The sequence below is a fragment of the Gadus morhua genome, chromosome 8 (genome assembly GCF_902167405.1).
Source record: "Gadus morhua chromosome 8, gadMor3.0, whole genome shotgun sequence".
Classification (NCBI taxonomy): Eukaryota; Metazoa; Chordata; class Actinopteri; order Gadiformes; family Gadidae; genus Gadus; species Gadus morhua.
In genome coordinates, this window is record NC_044055.1 from 9,746,310 (window position 1) to 9,764,957 (window position 18,648).

Here is an 18,648-nt window from a genome sequence, read left to right on the forward strand (position 1 = left end):
AGGTGTTTTCCGGTCTTGCAACGGAAAACCTCGCCCAGGCAACCCAGTCCCGGCTTGTGTCCAGGTAGCACTACCACACCCACTACACTGCTCTCCTGATCCACAGGCACCTTGAGGCATGCGTGACCATTGTCATCACTGTTTGTACAACCTGCTGTCTGTATGTCGTAGGCCTAACTGTAACTTTTGCTGCCTTTGTTGCTGCCTCTTGGCCAGGACTTCCTTGAAAAATAAGTTTTTAATCTCAATCGGACTCTCCTGGTTAAATAAAAAGATAATTGTTGTGGCCCTTCGCTTGCTTGCTCATGTGATGCCCAGCATGTTGTAGGCCAGGGGTCACCAACCTTTTTGAACCTGAGGGCTACTTCAGGGGTACTGAGTCAGACGAAGGGCACCCAGTTTGATACTCTTCTGAAATAACAAATTTGCTCAGTTTGCCTTTAGTTGTATATTATTATTAATGATTAATGACACTCACCTATGTGAAGACACTGATCATATTGATGATTTCTCACAATAATTATCAACAATGACTTAAAAAAGTTGGGAAAGAGTTGTTGAAGAATGAGTTGTGCTATGATTAGAACAGGCCTGTGTGCGCCTCATGTGGTCCTTGGGGGCGACCTGGTGCCCGCGGGCACCGTGTTGGTGACCCCTGTTGTAGACCCTACAGAGGGACTGGCCAGCCAACCCCCTGCTCTCACATTGACGGGCTCACACCTCGCTCGCCAACCGTTGGAGCGGCACTGCTCGCCCAGTTCGGCGTGCTTCACTCTCTTCCTCTGGTTGGCTTCCCCGATGCGCTCTCCCCGAGGGACGGTGATTTCCAAGAGGATGACCTGCTATGAGGCTTCGGAGAGCAGCGTCATGTCCGGCCTCAGTGTTGTGACAGCAACTTTTTCCTGGGAACTTGAGTTGCTTCCCCAGGTCAACCTTCAGCTACCAGTCTTTTGCTGTTGCAAGCGGTCCTGGAAGTTGCTGTATCAACATTAGATACAAGACGTTAATCTATGGCTTCCTCAACGATTCAATTGGATTTTGGCATTCTCGCAGCCTTTCTCTCACCCCTACCCACCCTTTTTGTAATTACACACTGCGCATGGATAGGAATACCGTAGCCTGCATGGCATAGTGTGTGAGGCGATTATTACCTGGTGCTTAAGGAGACTCCATTGTGCTGATTAGTTTATCTAACCAAACCCATATGGCAAAGCCCGGCGCCATTACAGCGCTCGTTAGTAAACAATGGCCATGGATTAAGGCTAAGAGCCTTATTGCTATCTCTTCCGTCCTCTTGCTAAAACCACTCTGCACCTGCTGCTGCACCACTCTGCAACTTTCGCCTACATCATCATTTTCATGCACCATCAGATTAGTATGCTCTCATTTTAGGGGGGCGAGTTTGGTTGACTCACTAGCCACAAATACCACAATTTCCGTATGATGCAAACAATTATCTGACCACTAGGCCGTGGGTTTGTTTCATGTCATAGTCCCTCCATCACAACTCAAAACACTCACTCACTCAAACATAAACATGTACAGAGAAACCGAAAGCTAGTCGGTCCTTCTTCCTGAGAAATTAGTAAGATTGTATGACACACCCAACGGTTTGTCCGCATGCTTAAATTTGCATGAAAGTTTGATGCATTATTTACGGAGTAATGCAGCTCATTGTAATGCAAGGTGATAAGTGCTGGCTTAGTGGACGGAGTAAATAAGGTTATTGACCCCGTCAACAGTTTCTTCGAAGCAACACTACTGCCACCATGTGGCTGAAATGGAAAGCACAACAACAAGAGTATCAAAACAATAAAACAATGCATTTGAGCCAACCTGCTACTCTGTCTTGATCGGGCTGATTTAATGAAGGCACAATTGTATAAATGTAGATATAAAGAGAAAAAAATTGTCAATTATCCTGAAAAAGGATTAGTTAGATAGTTATAATTTTTCCTAATTTACATTTCACTTCTGCCATTCTAAATGAACGCATGATTAACAAAGTAATTTGTGAATGTTAAATAAAGATGTTCCTTTCTTTAGACATCCCCATTACTTGAGTTGATGTGCAACTGGTTCCAAAATTCTCTGCACCAAATCACATCAATAGCTGGCCTGGATATACAACATGAAGATACACCCAAACCCACAAAAACAAACTCAAACAACTCAATGTACAATAAACCTTTAATAAATAGTTTGTCATTAGTTTCCCATATTTACAGAATATCCACCATTTACTCATGTTGCCATTTTCGTTTCTTGGCTAATTGTAGGCACACAAAGAGGGGGCTCAGGCCACAAACCACGATGTACTAAAAAAGGAGTGGCTAGCTAGGTAGATCTAGGAATCTATGTGTATGCACCATACAAATAATGGCCATCTCCTTGAGCAATAGATATATACATTAGCTGTATGTACAGGTGATTTGTGTACATTTACAGTCGTCTAGGAGTTGCATGTGTGCACATGTGGCTGGTGCAGAACCATATCAATTTATGCAAGGTCCAAACGCAGGGGAACACTTTGCATGTGTTGGTCCAAAAATATGTTAAAAAAAAATAAAGGGTTAAAAATGAAAAGACGAGGGAGATGAGACAATAATGCCAGAATAATAGTTTATGCAGGCCTGCTGTGAAATAATAAAACTATGGCAGCCATTGTAGGATTTTGGGTTGGGGTATTGCGTGTTAAGTCTGTATATTAACATGTAATGCTTTTCTTGGAACATTCAATGATTTTTACTTCCTCTGCTTATTATATTCTAGAACCAAACAAAAAAAGCATATCAAAGCTGTAGTTAACTTCAATGTTTAAATGTTAAGGTTTTAATTTGAGACGTTAGGACGAAGACAAAAACCAAAACTGACACTTGATAATTCTTTTTTTTTTTGTGACAATTCCAAAAAAAATATTGGATCAACTTTTAAAAGGCTATGAGAAATAGCATTCAAACATACATATTCAGCCATAGTTAAGACAACAAAAAAAACAACCCAAAAAATATCAAACATTCATATACACTGATACACATACACACACACGATGCAAAAACCATAGCAGAAAAAAAAAATTGGCACAAAATTATGCTTCACACTCACTTTTAACTAGTCCAGATCAGATTATGATTTGGTTATTTCAATGCACTTGAGTCATTTATAAAACCAGTCATTCCAAATAATGTATAAAATAAAACACCAGTTGTACAACAGCACATTTTCTGTTTGATGGAGCCAAAACGCTGCAAGAAATGTAGTCTTTGAGCAACCGTTAACACAGGGGTGGACACCACATGGTTTTCCTTTAAACCACTTAACAGTACATGTTTTTCCCGTATAAAATCAGTTCTTTTCCAACTGCAGGAGCAGAAATGATATTTGATTGAGCCCAAATGATATTTTTTCCAAAAGACACTATAGGTTTGCAGAAGCATAAGCAAAACAAAAAGAAAAAAAACCTTTAAGTCTGCCATAACCTAACCTCAGAATAAAATAACGTTACTGTAAGTTGGAGCCAATAAGAGAAAATGGAAATGCATGTCGGGGCTTCGATGGGAGCGATAGATCACAAGAGCCCATTCAGACCTTGGTCTTCATACAGGTTGCCTAACTTATATTTTATATATCTCAAGGTGCTTCATGGCAACAATTGTTTTCTGTAATAAAAACTTTGAGCATAACCAACCACTAAAAAAAAAAAAAAAAGAGGAGCGAGGAAAAATATACCACCCAAACTGTACTGCTGATCTAGACGGACACTGCTTCTGTGTGGAGGAGAGCTTCATTAGACCGTAAGGAGGACATTTCTCAGTTGACTAAAAGCCTAAAATCAATGGGGATGGGAGGGAGAGAAACCGAAGCATTTTGCCTCCTGCACTGGCCGATTCAACCCGTTGTAGATAAGGTGGCGTCTTCTTGCTCTAATACAAGACTCATCGTCCGCCCTCAGACGCCCCCTGCTGTATGAACTTTGAAGTTTTCCTCCGCTCACAGTTCAAAAGTGGCTGTAGTCCCAACTGAAAGGCACCACTACACCAGTTAGCATTTGAATGGCCAAGAGGGAACAAGTGCTCAACTAACTGTTATACTCTTATTGGACACAAGGGGCACCGTTCTCCTCTCAGGAGGCTATAATACAGAGAACTAGAAGGATCTCACAGCTGGGATTTTGGTCGGCCCATCACAACCTCAACTACGGGACTTATATTGGGCGGTTACGTGCACTTCTTTACCCTGACGGAAACTAAAGAGTCCAGCTCGGCAAAACATCCTTTACTCTCTCACAAAAAACACACACACACACACACACACACACACAGAAACAAATGCACACACACGCACACAAAAAAAAAAGGTCCATCTTCTCTGCCAACATAACTCCATGCCACCTTGCTATAAATACAGGCCACTACAAAATTTGTGGGCGGGGCGGGGTCCAGGAATTGTGCCACGGATTTCACCTGCACACACACCCAGCCCTCCGGGAACCTCCACTGGCACTTTGGTTCTACAGTGTACCAGAGGGCATGAAAGGAGGCTTCACGAGGACAATGGGTGGCATCCAACCATGCGTGGTGGGGAGGGAAGATAGTGGGGGAGCGGGTGCGAGCGTCCTCTGAGCCCCCCCCCTCCCTGGTAGCTGGGGCTATACGCTGCTGTCCTCCAGAAGGGGCTCCTTGCCCTCTGCACCGCTGCCCTGCGGGCTGTGCGAGTGGCTCTGGGCCCCGTTGCTGTGCTTCTTGTAGGCCCCGGGTCTCATGCCGGGCCCCGTTTGCTCCGGGATGAACAGCGCCACCAGCAGGGAGAGCAGCACCGAGCAGGCGCCGAACAGGAACGGCGGGCCCGGGATGATGGCGCTCTGTAAAGAGAGACGGATACAGGCGTCGGGTTTAACACGCGTTGTGACGACCGGTAAGGAGGATTACCATCTTTGTTTTGGCGTTTCCTTTCACAGGATATGGCAGATTGTGTGAAGATCTTAATCTTTTTACCAGCCAATATGGCCTTGCACCATGTACCAAATATAATCTAATCTTGATGAACGTTAACATTATCGAGATATCTGGCAACACAATCCTTGGTAGTCAAATGAACCTAGAAAGATTCAGAGAGATAACGCGGTTTGAGACTTAGGTAGAAATAGGTAGATGACGAACACAGAGCTTGTGACATCCGTGAACAACACGCAAGCTATGTGTTCGCCAATCGACTTATCGAGTCTTAAAGACAAGATGGCATCGACGGGTGAACTGATGGTATTGTGTATAAAATATCATTTTTACAAAGTTATCAATGCCTCGTTATATATGTTATGACCCTTATGATACTACCAAAGAAGTGTCGGGCTACTTCTAGCCTTTGAAGTTGTTTAAAATAGCGATTTTCATAACACATGCCCCCATCGTTCCAAGTTTATAGCGTTTTGGTAGAATCGGCTAAAAACATCCAACTTAAGAATGCGTCTGCATGCGCTTTTTTTGCTCCCAAAAGAACATCCCAACTCGTTATCATACTAAACATATCCCAGATCCATTTTACACCGGATGTCTCCTTTAAATCACGCTTTGAGGTGCCTTGTAAGAAACCAAACCGGGCCCCGGGGCCTTTCGGGGGGGGGGGGGGGGGGGCTCACCTCGTCAGTGGGGTTGGCCATGTTCATCTTGCCGTCTTTCCCGTGGATTTCATCGTCGGTCAGCTCCACGTGGAACAGGTAGAACACAAAGCCGTACAGCGCCGGGCCCAGACCGTTACACAGACCCCTGATCCCTGTGATCATCCCCTGGACCACACCTGGGGACGGAGGGTGGGGGGGTGCGCGTCCGAAACAAAAACACACCAAAAACGTAAGGGTCACGTCGCCAGGGCGATACGATACATTTGATGCCAAGGTTACAAAAAACGAGTTGAGCTCCAGCTCACAAAGTGTGTGGGTAGAAGGGCTTCAACTAACATTTAAGATTAATTTTGATTAAATCGTTTAGAAAATGTAGCAATAGCAAACGGCATCACAGGTAACCAGAGGTCAAAGTTACATGAATTTATTAGATGCATTAAATGCGTGGATACTGTCGGATGGGATTATAAAGATTGTATATTTGGCAACATTAAAGATTTTGCCACGTATGTTGCAGATGTAAAAGACAAGACGTACCGTTCTAAAGACATCCCCATTATTTAAGATAAAGTTGCAACTGTTTCAAACACTATACTCCAGATCAGACACACACGGTTCAATAAAGAACAGAAAAGGCAGATATCACTGTGAAGAACCCTACCTTGTTGGTCGGGTTCGGCGTTGCGGGACACGATGGCGCTGATGGCGGGGAAGGTGATGCTGGACATGGCCGCCACCGCGCCAGCCGCCCACATCATCCTGCAGAGAACACGGCCCAGTGTCACACAACACACTGCTAGATGGTTGTCCCCCTCAACTTTACCCCCAAAAAAACCACTGCTTTCTGAACCTAGATTTTACCTCAGGTACCACCACTGCTAATTCTTAATTAAATAAAGGATTAGATTAGTTTGATTCTTAAATGATTTCTTTGAACACAGCAGATTTAGCAGTAGAACGATGTGTGATAACCCAAAAGGAACCAGAAGCCACAATCATCCCCAGGAACAAAGTTAGGTTTTCATCCATCTGGTTCCTCGCAGTTCACCATACAAAAAGGGAAGGATTAAGAATGAGCTATACTGGGTAAACGCAAATAAATATATACACATTTACAATGTTTTCTTTTCAAAATCCACAAAGAAATTTACATAATTACCCATTTAAGTACAATAGCTCTATTACTTCAATGCCAAACATGCTTTTTGTGCAATTTTAATTGCTGGGTTAGGGTTAGGGTTAGGAGCGTCATTTCAGAAGCGCTATGCCTATGGATGGTTTACATGGACACTTTTGATCCGAATTCTAATCAGAATAGATCTATTCCTATCATGCGATCCGAATGTACTATATATATGGCATTTACAAAAGTTGTAAGCGTACGTTCATACGGTCTCTCGCGCACACCTGCAACATCTGGACTGGCTGCGACATTTTTATGTATTTGATTTTAATGAAAGCCCAGCAGGAGAGAGCTTTTCTCTGCCTGCTCCTTCAATTACGAAGAAGGACAGCACAGCGACGTCAGTTTCTCGTCCGGTCTTTATATCTACCCCCTCCTCCGCCGCAAACAATACGTATTTGGATAAGAGTGCGCAGCCAAGACTGTTGGGAGAGAGAGAGTGGCGTTATGTAAGGGATAATGTACAGAACGCCGGTCATTATCGGGAAAATAAGCGATCAGCAGAGAAATAGTCTGCCTAAGACATTGACGTCGCTTAGCAACCAGACATGCTGGGGTTGCCGGACTACTACCGGAGTGATAAGAAAGACACTAACAAACATCACTTATTTTGGTTTCCACATTTGTGTTTTAAAAATGCCATTGTTGATCTTGGCAGGTATCAGTTTATTATGTTGGCATGGCCAATCTACTCACTGTACGTTGCACATGTTAAAATTAAAACATGGATATATGAACCTGTGTATTATTTGAATATCTTAGTATTGAATGCAAAATAAAAAGGTACATGTATAAATGGCACTATAGGACCAGTTTAAAATAAAACACAATTTTACACAATATATAAGTAGGGGGTCCCCGCTCCATCTCTCCATCAGTTTGGGGGTCCTTGGCCTGGAAAACATTGAAGACCCCTGTCCTAGACTATAGACGACTTCTACATTAAAAGAGGCGGTTGGTTCAGTTTCAGCCCTTGGGTTGTTGTTGTTGTTTTCCTTCCTTCAAACCATACCCACGCCCTTACAGTTTAAAGTGCCCTTGACTAAATCTGCATAGCAAGTCTCATTAGTGATTTCATTCACAGCCAGTGACTCGAGGGAAGGGTTTCGCTGCTCTCCTTGGTGGCGTGTGTGCGCAGGTGTGAGTACTGACCAGTGCTGGGAGCCGAAGCCGTACCAGGCCAACTGGAGGATTTGGAAGCCCAGGCCCAGCAGGATAGTGTTTTTGTTCCCTATGGAGCGCATTAACATCCCCAGGACCACCGTCTAGGGAAAGGGAACGCTCACAATTTATTCTGCAGTCCCTCACAGAACACAAGTCCCTATTCTGGATCAGGCATTTTCTGATAATATAATTATATTATTATTATTATTATATTAAAATCAAATCACATGACAACTTTGCCTGAAAGAACTGCGACTTAGGAACTAATATACACAGAACATTTTAAGACAAAATGTTATGTGTTTACACTTCATAGAACTATAATGTTCCCTAAAACGCCTAACCAATCACATACATTCACATTTGTATTATACATTATGATAAATAAAAAGCTCTTTAATTAAACCTCTAGATACCCCAATTTTACTTAAATGTACACAAATACAATGCATACTCTCAAATACATGTATGCAATAAAGTGACAAGTGACCTATCGGGTACCTGAGCCAAGATGGAGAGTATCCCGACCACCGCAATGAAGGCAGCCACTGTCTCAGGGGTAAAGTGTATCACCTGGGGGGCGACACAGCATTCACACCACAGGTCAGTGAATCGCTCGAGGGGAAACAATCCAAGCGGTTGACAAGAGCGGGCCAATGTCCAAAACACACAGAGGCGGTCTGGCTATCTGAACGGCTCGTAAACACCAAGATATCCGAAGAATGACAAACAAAAAATGAATATCCACATTTTGACTCGCCGGTTTCTAAATGACAGGGCTACACAGACGGCTTGGTCGCGAAACTTGGACAATCTGTAACTGTACTTCTTTGAGTTTACTGTTGTAACACTAATTTAGACATCGTTGGTGGGTAGAGCTAGCCTGGAGTTGACATTAAGTGAACGGTGATGGTGAACCACAGAATGCCTTGATGGCGGCCGGGTTGGTACAGCAGAGCAAATGACACAAAGTTAAATATAGCTTGTGGAAGCCCCAAACACGCCCTTCAAAACAGAATCAGAAACGCCAACGGGATAGCCCAGCGACGCTCGAATAACAACAGCGCCGCTGGGCCTCGCAGTGTTTTCGTCGTAGAAACATCGGCGAACCACCTGCCATAAGGCGGTGTTTACTAGTGATCTGACAGTGTAGAAGGCAGGGATTGAAAAAGGGAGAAGAGGGCGAGTTGAGGGTAGTCGGGTAGGGAGATGCACCCAGGGACCTCAATGCGTCCATTTTATTTTGCTAAATAGGTCGCACAGGAGAAGCACAAGGTAGTCTGAGAGCGCGAGTGTCAGACTGGCCCAACAGGTTCTCCCGAAGGCGGTGGGGAGACAAAGTGAGAAAGGAGCTGTTAAAACAACAACAGCGTTCCTTTATAATACCAGTTTAGACAAGGAGCAGGTCACCCTGCCGTCAGTTTATCTTAAGGCATTCAACTGCCAAAACCCAAGCCCATCCCCCACTCCCCTGTCTCCCCCTCCCCCCCTTCCAATTCATCCTCCGTGTCTTGAATCCCATGACAGACCTCTGAAGTGTGACTGGCTGCTGATTTGAAAATGTCATTGACTATTTGGCAAGAGATTTGTTTCTGCTGAAGCCTCTAATAGGGGTCTACTTATCTAACAAAAAATATGGGCGAAAAAGACAATGGGAACTTACAAAAAGCACCGGGCTCAGCAGGACTTATTTTTCCAATCTTGTTGAGGAATGGTTGAGTGTGTGTAATCAATTTCCGTTTCAGGACAACACCCGAGATGGCTGGATTTTGAAGGCGTCGTGAATACAAAAATATATTTAAACACCCCACCCCCTTTGTCTGAGCTTTGATACATTGCTTACCACTGCATCAAGCTGGGACACTATGGACCACAGCTTTAACCAGTTTTTAGAAAGAGTGAGCGAGTGAGTGTTTACCTGTCTGAGATAGAGGAAGAAGCTGGAGTACTGGCCAGCCTCTGGGAGGTAGGAGAGGAACACGGTGATGCAGATGAGCAGTACTGTGGAGTCCTGGCCCACCTTACGCAGAGACTGATGGCAAAACAAACACAGAACAGGTTGCATTAATACACTTTTAAAAGCATAACGTGGGGCAGAAATCCTGTGTTGGACGACATGGGTTCATCTGAGTAGTATACGTTTTTTTCTCATCAATTGATTTCTGTAAGCCCTCAGCTCCCATCAGCGTGGCGCCCAGCGAGTGCTCCATCAAGCTCCCTTTAGGCTGGAACACCCCACCACCCCAATCGATGGAGGATCCACAGCCAGACACGGTGGCTCCGTCCAAACCAACAAACCACTGAGCTTAAGGCCCAATCCCATTTCTACCCCTTACCCCTCCTCCTTGTTTTGAAGGGGTAAGGGGAAGGCGTAAGGGGAAGAAATGGGATTGGGCCTCAGGCCCAATCCCATTTCTCCCCCATCAAAACAAGGGGGAGGGGGAAGGGGAAGGGGTAAGGGGTAGAAATGGGATTGGGCCTTAATTCTCGATGTCGAACCCTTCCCCTCATAAATTATGACGTTATCGTTGTGACGCTCGTTGTGAAGCACAAATAACGGCAAGGTGACACAACGCCTATGGTTGACACAGCACTTTCGGCTAAGCCTAGGTCTAGAAAGCAAAAAAAACAGCCCTTAGAATAAAGGGCTGATTATGGTCCCACGTTCACGCCACGCAAGGGGGTTACGGACCCGTTACGTCCCTCCTTGCGTCCACCGCAAGGGCCTGACGTGCGCCTCCCAAATATTGTAACCTTCCGTCGAGGCGACGCAGCAGCCAGGGCTGTGATTGGTCCGCACACCAAAACTCGACACAGAACCAAAACAGGTTGACGACTGTATAGAATGCGTCTGCGTGGTCCTTGCGTTGCGTGAACGTGGAACCATAATCGGCCTTCAAGTTGTACTGGATGTGCACCATGGCCGTATGCACCTCAAACTGAGAATCGCTAGACCCAGCCAAAAGTCGCTGTATTATTCCTCATCATAATGTTTATTATGCAGCACATCACGCTAAAAAGACAGGACTGGAAAGGGCTGACGGTTCTCCATTCTTGGAATGTTGGACTATAAACCTCTGGCTGAGGGAGTAGAGAAATGCCCATCAGCCATTGGCCAGAGTTGAACTCCGCCAAGACATGACAATAGCGGTCACTCCAGGGACAGCTCTCTGGAATCCGAGTGTGTGCGTGTCAATTGTACTACCCCAGAGAGCAAAATGTCCTGCTATGCTTGTTCCACTGAATATGCACTGAGCCAACCACTCACTACTTGAACCGCTCAGTAAGAGGAGCTTATTGCCCACACTAGACTCAGAAGAAACAGTCCTCTGCTTTTTGAAAATCGAATCCAGTCCTCCTCTCTCAAGTACCCCTTTTCTATGCTTTAACCGGAAAACGAAACACAGAGAGTGGGGGTTCCTCACAGCGAAGGGGTCTGCCTGCTCCCAGGAGATGGGGGCTCCCCACGAGGCCGGCCTCATCTTCTCAGGGAGAGACTCTGGCACGGCCACCAAGATGAAGCAGATGTCCAGCAGGGCGATGGCCGTGGCCAGGATCACAACCAAGGTGTCGCCGTAGGTCACGGACAGGTAGGCCCCGATGGCAGGGCTGGTCACGAGGCTGGCTGCAAAGGTGGCAGACACCTGGAGAGGACAGATGGGGATGGGAGAGGGTGGAGGGGGATGAGAAGGAAGCACGGAGTTAGGGTTACTGGATGAGTCAGAAGGAAGCTACCGGTACCTTTCTGTGTTCCACCGTGAGCACAGTGTTATTTTGCAATAAGGTGTGTGTGTGTGTGTAATCCAAGCGATCAATTAATGATGATTACCCAGGCTACTACCCGTCCATTAAGTCAATCCCTTCACCTGGGAACACAAAAGGCCTCCTTACCAAACCGTAAGCCGTGCTCCTCTCGTGCTCCTGCGTGATGTCAGCCACGTACGCAAAGATGACGGAGAAAGTGACGGCGAAGACGCCTGACATGGAGATCACCGCAAAATACCACCTGAGGGGGGCAGAGCAGCATTTAGCCACAGAGCCGTAGATTAGAGGGACGACGGGTCAAAGGGGACATGCAAAGACCTGAGAGAGGCAACACATGGTCTGCCTCTCGATGACTTCGGTTTGCCAGAGCTCACACCTGCTCACCACCGTCCCGACATACGTTTTTCATTCAACACGTGGAGCCGAGGGTGCTAGACATATGCCTTATCATTTCCATTTGATTAATGTAAGCATTATAGCGATTTGACTGGCGGAACATCCTGTTATGACTCCTACACTCACACATGTGCCAGCCAGACCATTTGTTGGGTGGAGCGATTCAGCAGTTGAGGAATGCTTCTAAATGGCATGCATCAGTGTATGCCAAAAGTGTACCGCGGGCAATGGCTGCCTTCGCAAGAGAGATCAGATAACCGCCGAAAACGTATATTCTGACTGTCGTCAGCAGCCTCTGGCTTGCTCTTGGGTGGGTTCACGCTCACCATGGGCTGATCTTCATGAGCGGGATGGGGGCGCACGTGAAGAAGACGGTGAGCAGCAGGAAGGACTTTCGGCCCCACACGTCCGACAGCGCCCCGATCAGAGGAGCGCTGAGAAACGATAACAGTCCCTGTGAGGAGAGGCACAGAGGAGAAGAGAGTGAGGAAACCATATGGAGAAAAGAAGAAGGCAGGAATTTTGGGAGCGTTTCAGAGAATACGAAAGAGAAAGCATACAATAAAAACTAAAGTAATGGGGCGGAGCATTGAATTATGATGAACTGTTACTTTCAGATTCAAGTACACAACAAATCTATTTGAGGTCTTTTATTAATCACTGCTGCCCATATTCAGTTGGAAGGCTATTTGGCAGATGCCCTGGTTATAACATTTCATCACTTGTGTAGGTTTGGATTCTATTCAACAATTTGTCAACAAGTATGAACTGCTTGAGATACTCATTAGGCAAAATACACACATTTAAGCCAAAAGACCCTTGACGTCCCACATTGGGTCATGGTTATCATGAAGGTTACAAATGCACTGATTAAAATAAGGATTTACCTCTGGAAGCCAAGATAAAGGACAGGAAAATGGAGCACAAAATAACAGTTGGGGTGTCGGCCGGTGCCAACTCTTACCTTGACTCCATGAATCAGCCCATTCATCAGGAATGTGTGCTGGGGGAATGTCTGGCGCAATACCTGGGGAGACAACATGCAACATTAATAACGCTGCAAAACTACTTCAGCCACAAGAGGCAATCGCATGAGTCAAACAATGACCTGTGCTCAATGGTTGGCTTCCAAATGTTAGTCCAACCGGGGATGAGCAAACGGATCAGGGAGGCCTGACCGCAATGTCAACAGATGCAAGAGCAGCAAAAGATGCCCTTGGGCCAGTTATATCATGAGAGCTACAGAGAGATGCATGAATAGATAACAATTGATTTGGAGCGTTGATCAGGTTCCAGCACACTATTAGGTAGGAGCAAGAACAAATATAAGAACAATTGAGTTGATCTGATTCAGAGTATTAATGTGAGAAGAAGTGTATCAATCTCAATTTATCCTGGTAATCCATAACTTCGAATAATACATGGAATAAAATACCAGACAGGCAGACAGGCAGACAGACACCCTTGTAGCCAGGGTATCTCTTATCAAGATGTGTTAATACAAGGCCTCCCGTAGCAGTGGCTGGGAAGGATTCAATACAAGGGGAGATGTGGGGGAGGGTGACTGAGTGAGTGGTGGCTCATTCACTGTCACTTTATCAAATGGATTTCTGTTTTGGTGCACACACCAAATTTCCCTATGGACCATCTTGTCGAGTGGCACAGAGTGCATCAATTCGATCAATTGCATTTAGCTTGGGTACCAACGGTTAACCCCAGGCACTGGGACTTCTCTGGACCTTTCCCCAGTCTTCTCCTCCACTGATGCCATTAACAATGGAGCCGTTATCCTGGACAAACCACCAAGCTCCCCCTCCACCTTAACAACCATTAACAACTACGCACTTTACCATGGCTGTGTAACCGAGCACAGAGTCTGCATGACAATAAGGAAGAGGTCAAATTCAATCTCTGTTAAAACTAGAAATACAGGTGCTTGGGGACATCCATGATCTTCTTTCATCGATTAAGGGAGTAAAGAGACAGAACAATGAAGTATGATTGTTTTAAAAGCCCAGATAGGCAGCCTCAGATGAAGCCTGAGTGAGATCGCTCGATAACAGGTGTCGATTCTGAAGAGCTGTGACCTTGAGCAAAAGATTGCCTGGTGAAATGGCTGAAAATGAGTGTAGGGAGACGGTTTCAGCCAAGAGCTTAAAACCTCAAAGCAGTTTTAAGTTCAAAGTCCATCTCCCTGGAGAGTACATGGAGCTCATGTTGGCCATTGACCTAGGATGTACAAACACAAACATGAACAAAACAAAATGTGTCTGTCACGGGGTTTAGGGCAGAAGGAACCAATCATCACGCACGCGGTCGTAGGAAGTGGTTTAGGCGAGAACCGACATTGTTGTTAACAAATGAAGGGATGTTCTCAATGAGGGCAGTGAAGCAGCCTCTCTAATGTGCTGCCATGCTCCAATTATCCAAAAATGATGCAACTAGTAAAACAAACATCCACTAGTAATTAGCATCAATATAACCGTCACTTTCTAATAACTGTATGCCATAAGGTTATGGTCTTTGAATGTTTGCTTATCATTTTGTGGTGATAACAAATGCTAGGTTTTAATGTAAGAATGTAGCTATCTTCTTTTCTTCTACCATCGAAAGATGGGTGGAAATCTTTTAAATGAGATTGAAATTAACACAATAACCACTTTGTTTCCAACTCTGAAAGAAATGCTTCAAATTAGAATAAAATTAAAATGCAAGTAAATAATTTTATTTTCACATCAGGATTTTCCCCCTGGTAACTCAACAGCCTCAGGGGAAAAGCTGACACTTCTGGGCCTGCCTACAGAATCGCCCTACACAGTCAGTTCTGTTCACTGTGGACCAAGTGGAGCGTCTGGTCTACGGCATGTTCTGACAACACAGACCACTGAGCCCCTGATAAGCCATCTCAACAAAGGGCCGGTGCTCAGACAAAGCATTGTTTGATACCCTTTTCATATTTCCCAGTCCATTAACACCAAGCAAAGCATCAGCCAGTGCACACACACACACACACACACACACACAACCACACACAGATACATAGACAACAAGAGTGCGTCATAGGGGTGCCCACCCCCTTTTGATTAGCAATTCAATTATTTATGACGAGCAGTGCTGGGTGCCTGTGATTTCCCGTCAATGGGAAATGTTCCTTTACCGATAGGTCTTAGGTTTGTGAATACATCAGAAAAGAGTTATGTCAATGTCAGGAGTGTAGGTTGTATAAGGACAGGCTCACCGTGAGCATTGGGGTGGTGAGGAGACCCCAGGCGAAGAACTCCAGAAAGATGACGACCACGGCATGGTAAACACTGGGCTCACCAATTCCCTGGGGCTGGAAGGGAGACAGTTAGAGACAGGCGTTACCAGAGAGGCGAATACACTCACCACACAAAGTAAACACTAGCTCAACGCTAATGGTTCATTTAAATATGTGTAGGAAGACACAACCCCCATGGCTTAACACGAGTCAACTACCAGAGAAGACTATACTCTTTAAACCGTTAATGCTGTCCTACTAAGGGGACCCTGTTTATGTTCATCATTTAAATGTAATGATCCAACAGTGGTTAAGTTGGGCAGAAGCTGGTACAATTCAATGAAATCCAATATCAATACATTTGACAGGGAGGAACATTTTATCAAGCTAATGATACTAGTACTACTTCAGTGTTTCCCCCAGCACTGTGTTGTTAAGGCGGCCGCCTTATCAACAATAGGGCCCCGCCTTGACTACCAATGTATATAAAATAAATTAAAAAAAATATCAATTTTTTTTTTTTTATTATTATGCATTAACAAAGTAGAAAACTCTCGTAGGGAAAGAAAACATACTTCCATCAGGTGTAAAAATAAAGATCAATAATGCATCGGTGTTCACAACAATGGTCGTGACATCAAGCTTTTTTAATTGAATTTAACCAGGGAGACCCCCCCCCCCCGCTCCTTGACTAAGACATTTACTGGGGGAAACACTGTACTTATTACCATTTTCACACAGAAATCCCCGCCCGAGTGCTGCAAGCACCTTCTTAAAACGGTTCTTGGTATTACAATTACTCATTCTACACCGTGCGGCAAACACACAGAAAGTACATCACGCGAAAACCACCCCTACACCACAATTGACCAATGCTGATATAAAGAATCAAAAAAACATATCCACTTCCATTACTAAATTATGCGAAATGCCGGTATAGATCTGGTCAATGATGACACACAAACAGAACCTTCCCTCAAGAGGATATGTCATTACACAGTGATAGAATGAACTGATTGCACATCAGGAGAGTGATGTGACTAAGTGTATGGTGAGCAGAAGCCTTGGCAGGAAGCCGTTTTACATGTGACAACACAGTTTATAAAGTAGGCCAGAATCTGCTCAAGGAATATACTACAAACCAGTCCTATTCCAGGTGGTTCATTATTATCCCCATGGCGTCTGGTACAGAGCATTATGGGAGAACAGACCACAGCCATGGGTGTGACAGCCTATATAGGGATACGTTACCACTAGAGGTTTTCCAATTCAAAGCCAACCCTACCGGCCCCAACTATTTCAGTTCCTAATGTGATCACGCCACCTGCTTCACGGCAAAATGAGGAACAAATACACATGTCACTTCCTCATTGTGGCAGCACAATTAATGGATGTACGTAAAAAAATAATATATATAGTTGAAAATTATGGTTCCACCTAAGTAATATAGGGAGACAGCAGCCATGTCAGTGCAGGTGCCCGGTTTTAACAGGTTACATCATGTCAGGTGTTTAACCTGAATCGCAGCTACCATTGGTCACTGGTTTAGTGGTCTGTCAAAAAGCATACCCGAGTTGTTAAAAAAAATAAACGTCTTAAATGTGTGAATACTAGCCTTTACTTTTCGGACCATCACTTCAAGTAGAGCAGAGAGCCGGATGGTAACTTATGTCTAACCCTGGCCTAGACATCTGAAGTGAACGTTATAGCAGCTGTTAACAAGAATAGATTAGGGCGGCTCGTATTTGTTCTTAATAAACGTTAGCTATCAACATACTGACTTAAACTCAACCTAAAAACGATATTATACACCCCTTACACATGGGCTTAGGTCTCGACTAACCTGTGAAAACACTAAACCACACGCCTGGCCGGATGCGTTCATATTTCAATGTTTTGTCATTCAACAAGCCAACGGGTGGCTTGTTTAAAGGTTGAAATGTGGATTTGATCGACTATTTCGGGTAACATGGTTGCTGGAAACTTGTCCAACAAAGCTGCATATTCTCCATGCAATACTCGTCCCTCTCATTCCAGAAGCGAGGTAGCCAGCTAATATACATATATATATAACATAAAAAATAACTAGTAACGATCAGTGGTCCGTGCAGCTCAAGAGTTGGGTTAAGTTTGGTTAGTGTTGAACGGTTCATCCACTTGATGTAACTTACGAGGACATATTTGAAATCACCTCATGCTGACAAGTGCTAATGTAACCTGAAGAACCTAGTCTCAACACCCCTGGACACAAACACATGGATGTTGACCAACGCCAACAAGTGCATGTTGAATTTACGCTGTCGGGCCGTGTTTATATTGACCATCTAGGTGAGAGTACGAACTGTATACACCGTAGGTACCGTGTGTACTGTTCTAGCTAGCGTCCCTTCAGTGAAGCTGACGTGTAAACGCTCGACGTCGGGCTAGCATCGCAGCTAGCATCAGAGCTAGGTACAGTAGCTAGGTGGATGCTCCTCCGCCGAGCTAACGGTCAACAAGCTCTGGCCTTATACATGAATAAAGCAACAACACAAACACACACATAATGCAGTGCAGTGGGGCTTCACCTCGGACTGTCAAGTTGGCTAACTTTGAATCACTGAAGGCAAATGTATTGAACTGACAGGCAAACGAGGAAAAATAAATATTTAACTCACGCTGCCTCCATCTTTTATTATAATTTTCTTTGCAAGAAGAATGCTGCGGTTCAGCCGCTTTTTCTTCTTTTTCTCCCCCGTCATAATTAACTTATGTCCATTCTTGGGGTTAGCGGGTCATCGTTGTATGTATCAGAATGACTAATATATATGTTATTGATTTGTAATCTCGCCACCTCGCTATTTAGCTCCAGCCAGTAGCGAACCAACTAAATGATTTCCTATCCCCACCTCACTTTGGGCCGTCTTCCTGTACTACACATTAACCCGCCCCTCGGCACAATATCTACCATGGATTGGTTGATACGAATAGAAGGAAATTGGGTTTATTCGTTTGATTGGTCAAGCACAACTCTTGTGCCATTCATCAGAAATGTTTTCCCCTCATATCAACACCAGTTCTATATAGAACAAAAGGACAAAAATGTTAAATGGTAACATACAATCAGCAGTGAGCTCACTGAACCGAGTTATTATACAGATTTAAGGGCCGTGTAATACTGGGTAATAGGAGGCATTTTCTAAATGGTAGACACATTTTCTGGTCAAAATATTAAAATATGAATTCTACACTTGTTATTATCTTAATCAATTATAATAATGAGTT

The 18,648-nt window shown here is 44.6% G+C and overlaps 1 protein-coding gene across 1 annotated transcript; it reads right to left on the bottom strand.

Moving 5' to 3' along the window:
* Positions 1–2,172: 2,172 nt before the first annotated feature.
* Positions 2,173–18,302, bottom strand: mfsd14a2 (major facilitator superfamily domain containing 14A2). Its single transcript, XM_030363114.1, has 12 exons — positions 18,042–18,302; positions 15,364–15,459; positions 13,090–13,152; positions 12,452–12,579; positions 11,856–11,970; positions 11,390–11,608; positions 9,883–9,996; positions 8,466–8,537; positions 7,953–8,065; positions 6,279–6,376; positions 5,636–5,793; positions 2,173–4,861 (listed from the first exon to the last, which is right to left on the bottom strand). Exons 1-12 carry the CDS (start codon positions 18,123–18,125, stop codon positions 4,649–4,651), a joined length of 1,473 nt encoding a protein of 490 aa, XP_030218974.1. The 5' UTR covers positions 18,126–18,302; the 3' UTR covers positions 2,173–4,648.
* Between the last annotated feature and the right edge of the window lie 346 nt (positions 18,303–18,648).